The 17623-nt window shown below is 36.0% G+C and overlaps 1 protein-coding gene across 1 annotated transcript in view; it reads left to right on the forward strand.

Annotated features, from left to right (window-relative positions):
• Positions 1-17623, forward strand: part of TBC1D5 (TBC1 domain family member 5) — a 343310-nt gene that overhangs the window by 109570 nt on the left and 216117 nt on the right. Inside the window, exons 7-10 of the mRNA XM_065876432.1 lie at positions 4540-4642; positions 11301-11389; positions 12941-12991; positions 13086-13155. Coding sequence (XP_065732504.1) covers positions 4540-4642; positions 11301-11389; positions 12941-12991; positions 13086-13155 — 313 coding nt within the window. The remainder of the gene's footprint in view (positions 1-4539; positions 4643-11300; positions 11390-12940; positions 12992-13085; positions 13156-17623) is intronic.

The following is a 17623-nucleotide window of genomic DNA, read 5'->3' on the forward strand; positions in this document are numbered from 1 at the left end:
AGATACAAACCAAAACTCACACAGCAGACTTTTATATCTCTTGATGTTAGTTTGCACTATGTAAAATTTGTCTATTTAATACCTGCACACATCTTGAGAGAGAAACTCCTGCATTTTAAATATTGATCTATTAAGTTAAAACTGAATTATCGGGCTTCCCTGGTGGCGCAGTGGTTGAGAGTCCGCCTGCCGATGCAGGGAACACGGGTTCGTGCCCCGATCCGGGAAGATCCCACATGACGCGGGGCTGGGCCCGTGAGTCATGGCCGCTGAGCCTGCGCTTCCAGAGCCTGTGCTCCGCAACGGGAGAGGCCACAACAGTGAGAGGGCCCGCATACCGCAAAAACAAAAAACAAAAAACTGAATTATCACCTTTTTTTCCATCAGGTAAAAATGTTCGATGGTATTAGTCTAAATCACATCATGGAATACTTTAATATTAATTTCTCTTTGCTTTTTATCTCTATCAGAGTTTCATCCTCACCTGTTTTTCATCTCCACTTTCATTTCTGGCCAAATGCAGGAATTAGTTCTCTTGACTTTCATTTTCTAATAATAATTTAGAATTTCTCTTCAGTTCCCATTTATTGTGATTCTTTTCTCCTTTTACTTTCCTATCAGATAGTTTGGCTTGAGTGAATCATAAATGTCTCTAGTTTCAATCCTAAGTTTTTTTTTCTCTATCTCATCTTTAATGAATATACTACCATTTCTCTTTTTTGCATGAAACTGTAGAGTCACTATTGATTTTTCAAAATCTTCACAGTTGTTGACTTCAGCCTCGGTCTGTCTTCTGTGATTTTTGTTATTGTCTCAAAACCAGATTTGCCTTTCCAGTGATATTCGGGTTAGACTACTGTTCAGATTACCTGCCCTGAATCAACACCAGATGTTAGGAAAGCTATTTTGAAACTTAAAACCTATCATCAAAGCTGCTTGTCACTATTCCTAGAGAATCTACTCACTACTTTTCTCCCTTTTATTTCTGATTCCTATAGATGGAATGCCTTCTTACTTGAAGCCTGTTAATACGAAACCAAGTATTTGTTGTAGCAAATATGTTATTATTCAGGTATATTCATCAACCTTATGACCTAGGTTCTTCCGTGTAACTTTAAACTCATGGAATTTTACTTCAATGCGTATCTCTGACACACTGTTTAGCAAAGCAGTTGGGAAGTACTGCTAACCTGCTTAACTACCCAGATATACTGGAGCAGGTATTAATCTCTCTGCTTCCGTTCTCCTTACCTGTTACCTTCTGAACTGGACTCTTTCACCTTATAACTTCTCTGAATGTCATCTCTTTTTCCAGCTTCTGAAAATAGCATAAACTTTTGTTTCTTTTTTGGAACTCTTCTGAAATCTTTCCCATGTTACTTGTTTGATGCTATGGATTCTTCATCAGAATTTAGAGAGCACCTCACACTTTTCTAAAAAAGAGGATATCCTGAAACTTCCTAAATTGACACTTCAGCATTGTAGACTAGAATTGTGGATGGTGTGCTATCACATAGATATGCTCTGTCTGCCTAATAGGCGTTTTCAGTTGATTGGGTATTTGCTAAAAGTGGGTAATTTAAATTATCTACCTGCAATTTGATTCTTATAGATCTCTAGTTTTTAGTCTTGTGAGTGGTTAGTATGCATTTAAATGAAACTATGAATTGATATGTAATATAATTTACATTTTTAGTAGTAAGGTATTAAATTCTTACTTTATATAGTTCATGGATATTTGTTACAAAGTGAATGTTGTAGGTTTTAGTACTTTCTCCCATAGTCCATTCAGATTGCAGTGACTGTAGGGAATTTGGTGGTGCCAGTGTTCATAGACAGTTTCCAAAGCATAGTTATGGAAGGGGACACACAAAATCACGCATCCGTGTGATCTGTCCAGATCCTGGGACAGGAAGCCTACTTCACGACAGGGCTAGATTTAAGTCATCTGATGAGGAAGGAGGGGGAACAGTTTTGTCTCAGAAGGGTTACTCTGTTTTTACTTTAGTGACTAAGTTTTCCCAAGAAATTTCTTTCCAGCATTTTATTAACTACTTACCTATCTTTCATCCTGATTACTCTAATTTGGGATATTTGACTATCTAAAGGTTTTAGCAGCTTTCTTTTGTCCCAAATAAGTCATTTAACAAGTTTTTCTGTTTCTTTCCTGCTTCAGTGCATTTGACACCTTTCTGGAACTTCTTTGGCTTCTAAGATATAGTTATTATTCTTGCTCTGAATCTGCTTTCAGGTAATTTCTCTCCTCTTTAGGAGCTATGGTCACTTGTGCCTAGTCAGACTCCTGAGCTTCAGTCTGGGCTGCCTGGGGGGCCATCACATTAATCTGGATGGCTGTCTGGAGGGCCATCCATCTCAAGCATGGACTTGAGATAACATTGTTCAGACCCATGGACTGTTGATTACCGGCCCCTCAAAGGAGAGGCTTCCTTGTTGGTAGAGAACAGGTCAGATACCTGTGTCTGGGGACAAATTGTACATCCAAGGGAATTTCAAGCAAAAGTCAAATGAACAGATGAAGATGAAACAGGCTGTAATTTATTATAAAAATTAGGCGCAGGAAAGAGATGCTTCACAAACCGCCTGAACTGGAGAGAAAGTTCTCACTCTCACAGGGTGCCCGAAGAGGATCAGAAGGAAGCAGAAAAGAGCAGAGGTTGCCAGAGATAGGAAGCAGTGAACCATCAGAATATGAATAAAATAACCATTGCTGCCTTTACGAGACTAACGAAGGAGTTTTTTCTGTTTCCGTGATGCCGCGTGCCTCCGTGCTCCAGGCGCTCCTCCTTTTCAGCCTCTTGCGTATTTACTACATATTCTCGTGTTTTCTAGTTCCAATGCGACCTCATTCACATCTTCATCACCTAAAGTACCAGTACTCAGAGACTAGCAATCACTTCTCTTCCTGAACGTCTGCTGCCAGGCGCTGTTCTTGGTGCTTTCACATTATTTCATCTTCATCACAAGATCAGTATTATTATCGCTACTTATAGATGAGGCCATTAAGCAGCCATTTACTCAAGGTCGCACAGCCAGCAATTATGCAACAGGGATCTGAACTTCGGCTTTTCTTCTCAGGTTTGTGATTTTTCCATTTCACCTCAGTATAATGTCCTCTTATCTCCTTCCTGCAGTCTCTCCTCCTGCAGGCTTAATCCTACTTAGAGTTACTCAAATACTGTCTTCTTTGGTACTTCCCTATTCAGAAATGTAGAGTCACTCTGTTGCTTTTCCTCAGTTGTAAATACTGCATTCAAAGCTCTTTTCTACACCTCCCACCTTTTCTTCTGTCCTGTTGCCCTGCTGCCAAGTGGCAGTACTTCACAGAAGTATTGATACTTTCCTTTTGCATTACTAATACCATACAGTGCTCTGCATTTGGAATACTCTTTGCCTTCTATGTCTTCATAGCTTTCCTTCTGATTTGGTTACCTTTCCCACAGATGTTCCATGTTCCTCCTCTCCTAAAAATTCTTGTTCAAACCTTTTGTGATTGAACCCATTTGCTGCTTATTTCTAGATGACATTCCTTCTTCCCTTATAGGCTCGTCTCTTGGTATTCATAGGAGATTAGTTCCAGGACTCCCACAGATACCAAAGTCCATGGATGCTTAACTCTCTTGTATAAAATGGAGTAATATTCTCATATAATCTATGCATATCCTCTCATATACTTTAAATCATCTCTAGATTTCTTATAATACCTACTACAATGTAAATGCCATGTAAATAGTGGCTGGCATGCTGGCAAATGCAAGTTTTGCTTTTTGGAACTTTCTGGAATTTTTTTTCCCCAGACATCTTTGATCTACGGTTGGTTGAGTCTGCAGATTCGAAACCCAGGAATCCACAGGGTCGACTGTATATTCACTGTGTATTGCACTGCTCTGTATTTGCTCTTTGGGTTGTTGCAGTCGTGAATTCTTGCATTATAAACAGCTATTTAAGCTCCTTTCAGGTGGATACTCTTGCCCTTTTGTATTTCACATTACCTCAAAGCACCTGGTAGAATTTTTGATCCAGAGATCATTTAAGCAATACTGACTAACTCAGTCCATTTGAAGTCTGTGTTTTAATCAGATAAAATGAATGGTGTGGTCATGTATAATAATTTAAATCATGGTATTTGCATCCAAAAAAATAGGATAATGATTTTTTTTCACAAAGTTGGTACTTACAAAATCACAGTATACCAAATGGGGTAAAACAGAGCAGTCCCCACACCAAATGCACAGGCTATAATTTGTTTTGCTTAAAAACTGTTGTATTCATCATGCATATGATGACATTTACATATGAAGACATTTGAAATATTTAGATGTTGAAGGGTATCCAGTAGTTTCCCTTTTTCTCACCCTTTTTTCTTTAACACATGAGTCCCACCTATGGCATAAGTTGCCTGGCAAATACAGACTTGTACTAAAACCAAAAGCTGCCCATGGCACCTCTCAGAGATGAGAATTTGAGGGTAATTCTTGGAATTGTGCTAGCCGATTTCAATCCTGTGTTTTCTTTTTTCAGGTTTCCTGAAATGCAGTTTTTCCAACAAGAAAATGTGAGAAAAATTCTTACAGATGTTCTTTTCTGTTATGCTAGAGAAAACGAGCAGTTGCTTTATAAGCAGGTAATGAAAATATCGTACAGGTGGCATCCATTGACTCAGAATTTTCTATACAGCTTGACAAATGATAGAGCAATAATGTAGCCTTTATTGTATCCAAAGTTGCATCATAATAGTAAAGCAATCAAAGAGCTGCTTGTCAGCTGCATGGTGAGAAAGGTAAGCTCATTGACGCACATATGCTTCTTCCTTATTATAAGACATTCCACCAAATTGTCTTCTATGAGGCATTCAATCTTTGCTTTCAACTTTTGAGAGTTTGTTTATAAACAGCATCTTTGAAGGCAATCTAGTAATAAAGCTTTTCAGAGTTGTATATATAAATATTGTTTCTAAGTACAGCATTTATAAATATGTGGCATGTCATGTAGAGGATAATCAAATGTCCTTTTACTCTTCAAAATCTACCAGTAATATAACTGCAGAAAGTTCCTTTAAACTTTCTGAAATTTATATGATATTCTTGTGATCTTGATGTTTAATTCATCTCGTTATTAAAGAAGATTATTGGATTGTGTTTATTCTTTTCAAAGTGTAAATTTTTAATTTAATATATAAAGAAGTATCTAGGTTTGCATTTAACATTATGGGGTTCCAATAAAAATACGCAAAGTTAGATATTTTTATGTATTTCTCAAAATGCATATTAAGTCAGAATTCAAACTATATTAATAAATTCTCCAACAATCCAAAGTTATGACATCCAACTGATGACAACCCAAATTCAGTGTAATATAACAGAAAACATCTGCATGGTGAGAGCAGTGTATTTAATTTGAGATAGACTTAATTTGTTTAAAGATAATAAATCAAGTCATATTACAGTTGTCCTAAATAATGTATTTGTTATTGTGTACATAGAATATCCAAGGGAACTAATTTTATCTTAGTTTTCATACTAATAATATGTCTTTATATTAATTACATGGTGACATTTAGCTTTTAGAATGGGAAATGGAAAAATATATCCTACTCATAATGGCAACCAAAACTATAAAATGTCTAAAAATAAATGTAATTATATAGAATCAAAAGCTATATGAAGAAAACTATAAACGTTATTGGAGCAAGAGTTGAATAAATAGAAAAGTGATAACGTGTTTTTAGGTGGGAAGACATTAAGTAAAAATATTACTTCTTCCCAAATTAATATATAAATGTGTTATCATTCCATTGATAGTCTAAGTGAGAGATATGGTTTTTAAAAACCAGGCACAGTGATTTTAAATTTTACACCAAGAAGCTTTATAGTCATTTTAATGGTGATGATACAGCTTAGTGGTTAAGATCACTGGCTTTAGACTCGGATCCCTTGATTTGAATCTCGGCTCCAACACTTTAAGTAGCTACCTTGTCTTAGACAATATACACATGTAACTTTTCTAATCCTTAGTTTCGTTGATGAGGGCAATAATAGTATTGACTTTGTAGAGTTAAAAACATGTAGTGCTCATTATGAGTTCATGTTGGTAGCTGTGATGGTGATCATTGCTACAGTCAGTATTAAATATGTTGGAGCTGCCACAGAATTCAGGGGAAGGGGAGAATGGCACAGGGAGATCTGAAAACTGTTGTAAATGTTCTGTGATCAAACCAATGTGACAGTAATGTGGGAACTGAGAAAATAGATCAGTGGAACAAGCTAAGAACAGGTTCAGTTGTACATGAGATCTTCATATAAGATAGGACGTTTTCTTTCAATGGGAAAAGGATATTGACATGCTGTATTTGGCTTTCTATCTAAAAAAGATTATATTATACCATTATTGGGAGAAGAAATTCCAGATGGAGTAAAAATATAATTATAAAAACTAAAATTACATAAAAATTCTGGAAAAAACATTTAGGAGAACTTTTTTTTATAATCTCAGGGTAGGAAAGGTCTTCCCAAGCAAGACAGGCTATTCAGGTCAGATATAACGTGCAAAGACCAAAAACAAACCAAAAAGGAGACTGGGAGAAAATAAATCCCAATCAGTATATCAGGATTTTTTGGAAGCAAATAACAGAAAATTCCATTCAGAATGACTTACAGTCTAAGGACGTTATTAACACACTTTGCAAGAAGTCTGGGGGCAGAATGTTTCCACAGCATTTGTTAGTTCAGTACCTCAGGCTCTTCACCAGTGATCCAGGTTTATTTCTGTTTTTCTCTTCTCCTCTTCTCATTGTGTTGGCTTTTGTCATCAAGCCTGTCTCCTCAGTGTGCCCTCTTCTCTTTCAAATATTTGGAAATATCTCACAGTAAAAGATTTGATGATAACGAATCAAGTCGGAATAAAATTATCCCAAGTTATACATTTGTTTCCTCTTTTTCTTTTGAGAAAGAAAAATCTAGATTCAGGAAATCTTATAATAATGGAAGCAAGTTCCACGGACAAGGAACCAAAACATCGTAACTGCACCATCCACCGTTTGTGAGGCACGCAGCCCACTGCGTTTGTGAGGAAGCCTATAAACAGACCAGACTCTTGATCATTTAGACAAAGCCTATCAATTACTGAATAGGAAAGTATTATTAATTTACTCCTGTGTATCACTTTCTAAGATTTAAATTACTCCCTGTTAATGTTAAAAATTCTATAGATTCTTTACGTAGGAAGAATCCCTTGCTGTAAAAGGACTGAATATTTTAGCCAGATCAAATTTAAGAAAAAACCTTAAGTTTCATCACAAGCTGCTAAAGCTATTATTTTGTACTAGGTGACACCCCGTTTAACATCGACCATATTGTTAATAGTTATGGGATTTTATTGAATTAATGAGACTGTTATCATGTAGTAGAATGTCTTGCTGAGTTAATTGAAACTGCAGAGATTATATAAATGGTATTAATGAACTTTGACTGCCTGATGCCTCAGCTTTAATAAAGACTGCTTGGTAGGCTAAATGAACACAGGCAGATAAAAGAACACGTTCAATTTTGTGAGCCTACAGGCTGTTGATGAGGAAAACTTTGCTACCTTTCTTTTCAACTGGCATGAGTTTGGAGTGCAGTGACTACTGAGGATCCAGCAGGGAAAAAGGCTGTAAGCAAGCAGAAACGCTAATGGTGTGGATGGACGCAAAATACACATTTTGGGAACGAAGAAGTGTACCGACAATACATTCTTTTTCATTATGCTTTGTCAGATTTACAGCATATTGAATTTATGATCATTCTTTCCAGATAGTTCTCTTTTCCTTTAAAGATGTCTGTTTGCTTGCCACTTGTAATTATTAATCAGGTTTTTACTAGTCTAGAATTGAGAGTAAAACCAGTAATCTCTTACAAGTCTATTCGAGAAAAATATCCCTAGTTTGGTTGGAAGTCAACACTGAATGTGTAAAAGATTGTCTTAATGGTATTCAGGGGACTCTTAATTTCCATTATACAAAAAGCACTTATTTATTGATGGGAAATATTGAAATATAATTCAGGATGATTCTTTTCCATTTCTCATCTTATCGTAGTTCAGCTTTTACCCTTGTGTTGATAAATGAAGTATCTACCCCTCACTATATTGAGTGGAAGCTATTTCATTCATTCAGTCACTATGCAGTGAGCACCTTGTATGTGCCAAGCCTGTAGGAGGAGCTGGGTTTGTCTATGTATGTATGTACATACATATACATATATGTATCACTTGTCCCAGTTTATAACCTACAGTACTTCTGTGCTCATTTTATTATTGTGTGTCTTGCTGTTTAGACTGCAGGCTCCATAATGGTCAGGAGTTTGCCCACGCCACTCACTTTTGTGTTACCAGCACGTCTTAGGTAGTTAATAGATAATTTTTGGAATAAATGAAGGTGAATGATGCATGAGCAAAATCTGGAGAAAGGAGTGTCACAGGAACTAGAGGGAAGAGAATGTTCAGGGAACGTGAGAAGATACATTTAGGCAAGAACCTTTCGTATTAAACCAGCCTTAATTAGTTAGAAAGCATACTGCAGGGAAGAGTTCTATTCAGAAGATCTCTGCCGCCACCACCACCAACACCAACACCCAAAGCCTAGTAAGAAACCTAATAAAAACTATGCAGTTCCACATATTTTTGGATTGGAAGATCTGGTGTTCTTAAAGAAGTCTGTTTTCTTCAAGTTAATTTTAATGCAATGGCAATAAAAATTGCAGTATTTTGTTTAGCATTTTATGTAACTAAATTACATTTTCATTTGGATGAAAAGATGTTAGAATAGGCAAGATAATTTTGAGAAAAAGAATAGAAAATATGGGGAAATGGAGTATTTTACAGCTCAAGACATTACAGTAGTAAAGTTCCTGTTAAGAGTATATAAACCAATGGAATACCAGTAAAAACTCAGAAAAAATGAGAGCTAAATATTCAGCTTATGATAAAGATGACATTGCAGAACTCTGGGGAGAAGATGGATTATTCAATAATTGGTGATTATTCAATAAATTAGTTTAACACTTTGGGAAGGAAAAATACATATTATTCTTCAGGGCAAAATTAAATACCAGGTGGGTAAAGAATTGGCTGTAAAAAAGGAACCTGTATATTTAATCTAATCTCAATATGAGGAAGGTCTTTTTGCCATAAAAGCAAAATAAGAAATCATGAAAGATGATTTATTGATTTGACTGTTTTAAAGTATACAGCTTTACTATGACATAATCAAAATTAAAAGGCAAGTTATAAACATGGGAAAGTATTTGTAACAAAAATAACTAAGGGTTAATTTCCTGAATTGCTGAAGAACTATTACAAATCATCAGGAGAAGGGAGACTCTTCATTAGGAGAAAATGGGCAATTCATTAAATAAAAATGACCACTGAAATGTTTGTCTTCAACCTCACTAGCATTTAAATAAGTTAAAACAACTATTTGACTGTAGAATTTGACAGGATTTTTAAAAAACACTACAAATAAAGATGAGGGTATGTGAAATGGTGATTTTTATGCCCTAAAGTGAGGGAATTATTTCTAAAGGGCAGGTTAATTGTATATATCAAATGTCTTATTAGCTCATTTACCCAGAAATTTTACTTCTTGGGACTTTATCCTAAGGAAATTATCAGAAATAAGCAAAAAAGATTACCGCAAAGATATCTATCACAGTTTTAATTTTTCTTTCTTTTCTCTTTTGGCCTTCCTTCCCTTCCTTCCTGCCTTCCCTCCTTCCTTTTTTTTTGTTTTTTTTTGTTTTTTTTTTTTGTTTTAGATATTCTGTAGTTCTGTGCAGTAAGTAACTATTACTTTCATGATTAAAATTATGTCACTTGGTCTTTGGAATAATTTGAGATTATTTTAGAAGAATAAACCCCTCATAATGATTTTAAAGCACATTAGCAAAACTTAATTCCATTCTTTATGGGTGTGTACCAAGTTCTTCTAAGGCATAGTCTTTTCAAGATTTGTTTAGTAGGAGACGGTCACCTAAAAAGATTGAAGTGATGTGTGGTAATTTGTCCCAAATCACAAGTAAATTGTCAATGGGTCATAAATAATTTTGTAAAAAGTGTAATTAAGTCCTTCTCATTCAAGGCTAGTGATAACTTATAAATGAACTCTGACAGAGTTTCCTTTTGTATTACTTTATGATAATAACTAGCGTCCTACGAACAGCACAGAGCTGCCAGACCGTGCAGAGGTCCGTGTGGCTGTCCTTCCATCACAGGAGATTCCCTCTAATCCCATCAGCAAAAACTCTGTCTTCTCTCGGCTTCAGTATTTTATTGTTATTTCTTGTAGAAGCGGGGTTTTGTCTTCTTTTTTTGTAAAAGATCATCGTAGGCAAAAGGAAAATAGTGACACACCTTAAGAGGCAGAAAAGAGTACAGTCCATTTTTAACTTGCAAAAATATATTTTTGATGCCTAAGTAGGGAAAAAAATCTCAGCTAACAAGGCGGGTCACTGATGTGGAATATCTTATTTCCTCACAAGAATGGATAAATAATGGATTTTTATAATACCCTTTGAAAGGCAACTAAGTAACCAATATACCTTTTTGTTTCTATGCCTATGTATGTAATCCACAGGTGAACACGATATAAGGAAAAAGAAAGTTGTATTGGTGAAATCACTAAATGAATTGAAAAGTAACCTTATCGTTGAAGTAGACAGGAAAAAAAATTATGGCCATCTTGGCTTAAACATGTTGAAAATCGTACTTTAAAAACTTTGTTTTCTCTCATACCTGCTAAAGGTTGTTTCTTTTATTATCCAGCATTTCCAGCTAGCTGACTTCAGCTCTTCCTAAATCTACAGACATCCTAATTTTGAGCCATTATATAATGAAAACATTGGATGTAATTTCCTTAGGTCTACAGTTCTTAGTTGCCCTTCTTACTGCAGATCTTTACACTGTAGCATATGATTATAATTTGCATACATGAAATTCATATTTATGAGTACACATCCTGAAGCAACTGACAGGTGCAAGGTTGTCTACCGTGCCGATTTATTGTTTGTTGTGTCATTTAAAAGAGAACTGCTCTCCATGTTTTAAAGAAGAATACCTGCTGTGGTAGAATTGGAGTCAAGTTCTAAAACTAGATAAAATCTCACTTTGTAGGTTTTTATGTTTATGCTCTTCTGTATAATACGAAAATGCCTGGGGCGGGGATCAGCTGCAGAGGCTTTTAGCTGAGCCCGTCTGTCCACCAGCGGAGTCTGGACATGCCCCCGTCCCTTTCTCTGGCTCTATTTCAGGGCATGCACGAGCTGTTGGCTCCAATGGTCTTCACCCTCCACTGTGACCACCAAGCCTTTCTTCATGCCAGTGAGTCTGCACAGCCAAGGCAAGTTTGTATATGAGCTCCATCTATTTTGTCAGCCCTGCTGTAATCCTTTTTTAACCTCAACACCTTTTATATTGAAGGTATTTTGTAAATTGTAAACATTTGGTTGTGTTTCATGTGACTGATGATTAATTCCGCTTAATAACTGTAATCCCATTTCAGCTATGGGGCAAACTTGGAATTCTAAATATCTTTGCAAGTCTTAGAGCTGTACCAAAGGAAGACATGTAACTGATGGATCAAGAAGAGGACATTTTTGTTGTAATGGCAAAGTGCTGATGATTGTTAATATTCATACGTTCTATCCTCCAGTGGCCCATTCTTTCACAGTAAGCTGTAAGAGAACCTTATGTGTGAGATATTTTGTCCTCACCAGACTCAGTTCAGTTCATAAATAGAACAGTCCCCCAAAGAACCCCAGTATAAAGAAACAAAATGACTTCTCATGTTTTTGAGATACAATTACTGAAGTTATTTGCCGAGATAATAAATTAGTGTATCTTGTATTTAACTTAGGCCGATTGTTAGAATTTATTTTCTAACTTAAGATACCCTAACTAGATGGGCCAGAGAGGCAGCCGGGAAGCATCTTGGGAATGGAGAGCTGAGGGATTATAAAACTTCCTCAGGAATATTCCACAGGCTAGCCTCTCTCTGTGCCGAAAACAACGGATTAACATATACTATTTCATGTGTTTATCTATATGATCTTTATTCATCAAATGTAGCCATCCATTTTGCTGAACATATATTAGGGCATTTGTCAAATCAACTTTTGTTTACTATATTATAGATCAGTGTCTTCTAGTTCCTTTGAGTTTTTCTAATTATACTAAATTTATTGGATCTGACTATAGTAACCATATCTTAGTTGCTGTTGCCTCAGTTATTCTGAAGTATGATAAGGTTGCAGTTAGTATTGGGATCCTGTTTTCATGCCAGTTTTATCTTTTTAAAAGCACATGTGCAGAATATACTCCATAGGAAAGTATACACGATTGCAAATTGCTTTTTAAAAAAATAGCTTTTAAATGAGTTCTACATGCTTCTTTAACTGTTTCAATCCTTTATAAAGTAAAAGCAGCACGAAAATAGATTTGGAAGAGTTGCTGTCACTGATTAATTGATGTTAAAACATAATAAAAATAGAAGCCATTGAAAGAAAATAAATTACTGTTATAATATGGGATATTTGACCAGTAACTATATATTTTTTTGTTTCGTTTTGGACAAGTGATAGATTGTGGAATAATCAGTTGATTCTAGATCAGTCACATTCAAGGAATGTATTGTCACATTCAGTTTTGTTATTTGGAATAATTAGATAGTTGCCTCATTGTGGTACAGACAGGCAGCTAATTTGTTTTTGATCTTTATAGAAAGAAATGATTTTGTTTGTTAACGGAGTTGCTCTTTTTATTGAAAAAAGGCTAACTCTTTTTCATTTACACATTATATGAAAGTTGGCTTATGAGCATAGAATAAGGCAACCTCTGCATCTCCTTCAGTTAAAAATTTACACATTCTGATTGATTGTATCGCTTTTTTAAGTGAGGAAATGAAAACTCTCTTGAACCCTGAGTATCTGGAACATGATGCCTAGTAAGTACAAAAACTTTCTGTTTTTATTTTTTTACGCCATTTTTACTTTAATGAAGATTTAACATTGGCGTTATATTATTTTTCTAATTTTTAGTGCAATGTTCTCACAACTTATGGAAACTGCTGAACCTTGGTTTTCTACTTTTGAGCATGATGGTCAAAAGGTAAATCTTACAGTACAGATCTTTTCAATATATTTGAGGGAACAAATGATTTTAGTAACAACATATAATCAGAATAAAAGCCATTATTATCACTATAAAAAAATGAAAATATGAAGATACCTGTGGAGTAAGTTTGAACTGGGGGTCTAAATCATATCTCTAATTATTGACAGATTTACAAAGGTAATATAAAATTTTTCATATAAATAAATAGAAACTTTCTTTTATATGTGCGTATATTTTGCATGCAATATAATTTCATAAAAACTATTATAAACTTTGAATGAAAAGAGTATTTATCTACTTGATCTGTGCTGTCCTGGTGAGTTGATAGGCACGGAAGTATGTAGATAAACTCTGTGTCAAATAGGTTGTTTTGCTTTTACTAATGCATCACTAAATTGAATTTATATGTTTAGCACCAATACCATTTATCCTTACTCTCTCTTACCCTTATTCTTTTTTTTTTCCTAATAATTTTTATTGGAATATAGTTGATTTACAATGTTGTGTTAGTTTCAGGTGTACAGCAAAGTGAATCAGTTATACGTATACATATATCCACTCTTTTTTAGATTCTTTTCCCATATAGGCCATTACAGAGTATTGAGTAGAGTTCCCTGTGCTAGACAGTAGGTCCTTATTAGTTATCTATTTCATGTATAGTAGTGTGATTATGTCAATCCCAATCTCCCAATTTATCCCTACCCCCCAACACCTCCTGTAACCATAAGTTTGTTTTCTACATCTGTAACTCTATTGCTGTTTTGTAGATAAATTCATTTGTACCCTTTTTTAAGATTCTGCATATAAGTGATATCATATGATATTTTTCTTTCTCTCTCTTACTTGACTCATATGACAATGTCTAGGTCCAGTTTCATTCTTTTTTATGGCTGAGTAATATTCCATTGTGTATATGTACCACATCTTTATCCACTCCTTTGTTGATGGACATTTAGGTTGCTTCCATGTCCTGGCTTTTGTAAATAGTGTTGCTGTGAACATTAGGGTGCATGTGTCTTTTTGAATTAGAGCTTTCTCTGGATATATGCGCAGGATTGGGATTGCTGGATCCCATGGTAATTCTATTTTTAGTTTTTTAAGGAACCTTCATACCGTTCTCCGTAGTGGCGGTACCAATTTACATTCCCACCAACAGGGTAGGAGGGTTCCCTCTTACCCTTATTCTTTAACTATAATTTTTATTGTGAAATAATTAGCATACCGTAACATTCACCTTTTTAAAGTGTACAATTTATTGGGTTTTAGTATATTCACAAGGTTGTGCAAATGTCCCCACTATCTAATTTCAAAGCATTTTCAACACCCTAAAAGGAAATCCTTTTAGTCCCATTAGCAGTCACTCCCCATTTCCCCCTCCCTAGAGCCTTGGGCATCACTAATCTACTTTCTGTTCCTTTGGACTTGCCTATTCTGGACATTTCATATAAATGGAATCATACAATATGTGACCTTTTGTGACTGACTTTTTTCACTTAGCATAATGTTTTCACTGTTCATTCATGTTGTGGCATGTGTCAGTACTTCATCCCTTTTCAGGGCTAAATAATGTTTCATTGCATAGATATATGCCACATTTTGTTTTTCCATACCTCAGTTGGTGACGTTTGGGTTCTTTTCACTTTTTGACTATTAAGAATAATGTTGTGGGCTTCCCTGATGGCGCAGTGGTTGAGAGTCCACCTGCCGATGCAGGGAACACGGGTTCGTGCCCCGGTCCGGGAAGATCCCACATGCTGCGGAGCGGTTAGGCCCGTGAGCCATGGCCGCTGAGCCTGCGCGTCCAGAGCCTGTGCTCCGCAACGGGAGAGGCCACAACAGTGAGAGGCCTGCGTACCGCAAAACAAAACAAAACAAAACAAAAACAAACAAACAAACAAAAAAGAATAATGTTGCTAGGAACATTTGTATACAAACTTTTATGTGAACATATGTTTTCAGTTCTCTTGGCATATCTGTAGGAGTGGTATTGCCGAATTAACTGTTATTTTAAACAACCATATATGCTTAGAGATCATTTATTGGAAAAATTGCAAATTATTCTGGCAAGGGCTGTTGTTAAGAGTTTTTGGTATATTATTTTCTATATGACTAATTTATTTTATGTTAGTATAATTGAATGAGTTCTAGTTAGAGACCACGTATTACTCAGTCCCTTCACTCCATCTCTTAGCAAATGAGATGGATAACTAATGCTTTTTATGCCTTTGGCCGAGGTCAGGGCGAACTACTGCCTGCAGGCCCATTTGGCCTGCCATCTGTTTTTGTAAGACTTGTGAGTTAAAAATGGCTTTTACATTATTAAATGGTTGAAAAAAATATCAAAAGAGGAATAGTATTTGGTGACATGCAGATTATATAGAATGCAAATTTCCATGTCCATAAAAAAAGTTTGGTGGGGATACAGCCATGCCTACTTGTTTACTTACTGTCTTCGGCTGCTTTCTCGTTACAAAGGCAGAGCTGGGTGGTTGCAGCACAGACTGTATGACCTGGAAGGTCTCAAATGTTTACCATCTGGCTCTTTCTAGAGAAAGTTTGTCTACCCCGAGCTTAGGTGATAAAGTCTTACTCCAGCTGTATATCACCATGCTCCATTCCGTAAGGGTTATTACAGGGGAAGTTTGCTGTAAGCATGTGTGATGAACAGTAGCTCTATCTTCTCAGCAGGTGATCTGATGGAGTCATAGACTTATGTGAACATCAGCTTCTGAGCAGAGTTTTTGAAGACATTTAATTAACAGGCCTCATGATCGTTTTACGCAGTGGTCATTTTGTATTTTATAACTGATTCACAGCATCTGAGAAACTGAATGGTAAAAATGAGAGGGCTGCCAGTTTTTACTTTTACTTATTCATATTGCTTTCACTGAATCATGTCATGAGAATGGTAAGACAATACAAAGACATTTATTTTATCAAAGAACACATAGATGTGACCTCTGAGAATTTATATTATCTGTGTGTATCAGTGCATAATATATTCCTAAAAAGCGTATCTAGTGAATCCCTTTTTCATCCTCCCTTTTTGTTCTTTTTCATGATTCGATCATCGTTTTAAAAAGAAGTTCGAGAAATTAATGTATCACTCCATCATGCAGGTCTTCTAGTTCCCCAGAAAATTCAGTCATATCACTGTGCATGCTGGCTAGTTTAGCGACGTACTTTTTGTAATAAGACTTTCTTGATGAAGGAAGCAGTGTGTTGGTTTACATAATGGTGTGAAATCATTATCTTGCTGCATTGCTCAGTCTGTGGCCTGGCAATGATCTGTAGAACACACTTTGCGTACCACTAATAAGTGGTTAGAAAAGTTTTCTAGTTTTATCGGTAGTTGTGGCTGTCTTATTTGATCATATATGTTATATGCAAGTAGCATTCTTTGTAATAAGAAATCCTGAAGATAAGGAAGTGTTTTACATTAACTCTGTCTTCACTGTTTTTGATTTTTTACTGTTAGATAAGCTGTGCTGTTTAGCATCAAGTGATCAGAAACATTACTTTCAGGTTTTTTAAGTTTAAGAGATTTTACTATAAAGTATTCTGAGCTCAGGGGAAATCCTTTTAAGTTAAAGCATCCTGTTATTTGAAGAGAGTACTAGATGTTACAAAATCAGAAAAAGGTGTTTTGGATGTACTATTTTTATAATAAATGAGCACAATATAGAGGTTTCCCTTTCTCCTGTCTATACAAATTAACAAAAATGAACTGAGCCCTAAAGATTAATATGGTCTTATGTCCTTTGGACCTAAATACTCTAGGGCAGACACAGTAGGAAGTCCAAAGGGCTGCTTTTCTTTTTTAAGACTTGAAATGATCCTGGACAGACAGATGGAGCCCCTTCTCCCTGGACTGACACAGGACCCTCCCCTCCTCTCTTCTGTGCTTTCTACCAGCCTGATTAGTCACAGCTCTCACACAGAATTCAGAGCTTTTTTTCCCTCCAAATGATGAGGGCAAGAGCTTACCTTTTTTATCTTTATGCCCCTGAATGTGGTCCAGTGACAAAAAGATGTTATTCCTTTCAGAGATCTCACAGTTTAGGAGGAAGACAAGTAGAAACACATAACTGTGGGAGGAGAGAAGAGGATAATGAACTAGACCTGGCACTTGAGCCAAATCTTAAAATACACATGGGGGTTTCTCAGTGGGGAGGGGATATTTCAGGTAAAAGAATGGCATCCCCAGTATCTCTGGAAGCACAGTGAGAACAGAACTAGATGATGGAAAGCCTTGCCAGCCTGGCTAAAGAATTTGAACTGTTTCGTTTTGTTTTTCCCAGAGTGAAAATAATGGGGAGCTATTAAAAATGTCTAAGGAGGGACTTCCCTGGTGGTCCAGTGGTTAACACTCCGCACTCCCACTGCAGGGGGCACGGGTTCAGTCCCTGGTCGGTTGGGGAACTAAGCGTGCTGTGTGGCGTGGCCAAAAAAAAAAAAAAAA

Source organism: Phocoena phocoena, chromosome 4, assembly GCF_963924675.1.
Source record: "Phocoena phocoena chromosome 4, mPhoPho1.1, whole genome shotgun sequence".
Lineage (NCBI taxonomy): Eukaryota > Metazoa > Chordata > Mammalia > Artiodactyla > Phocoenidae > Phocoena > Phocoena phocoena.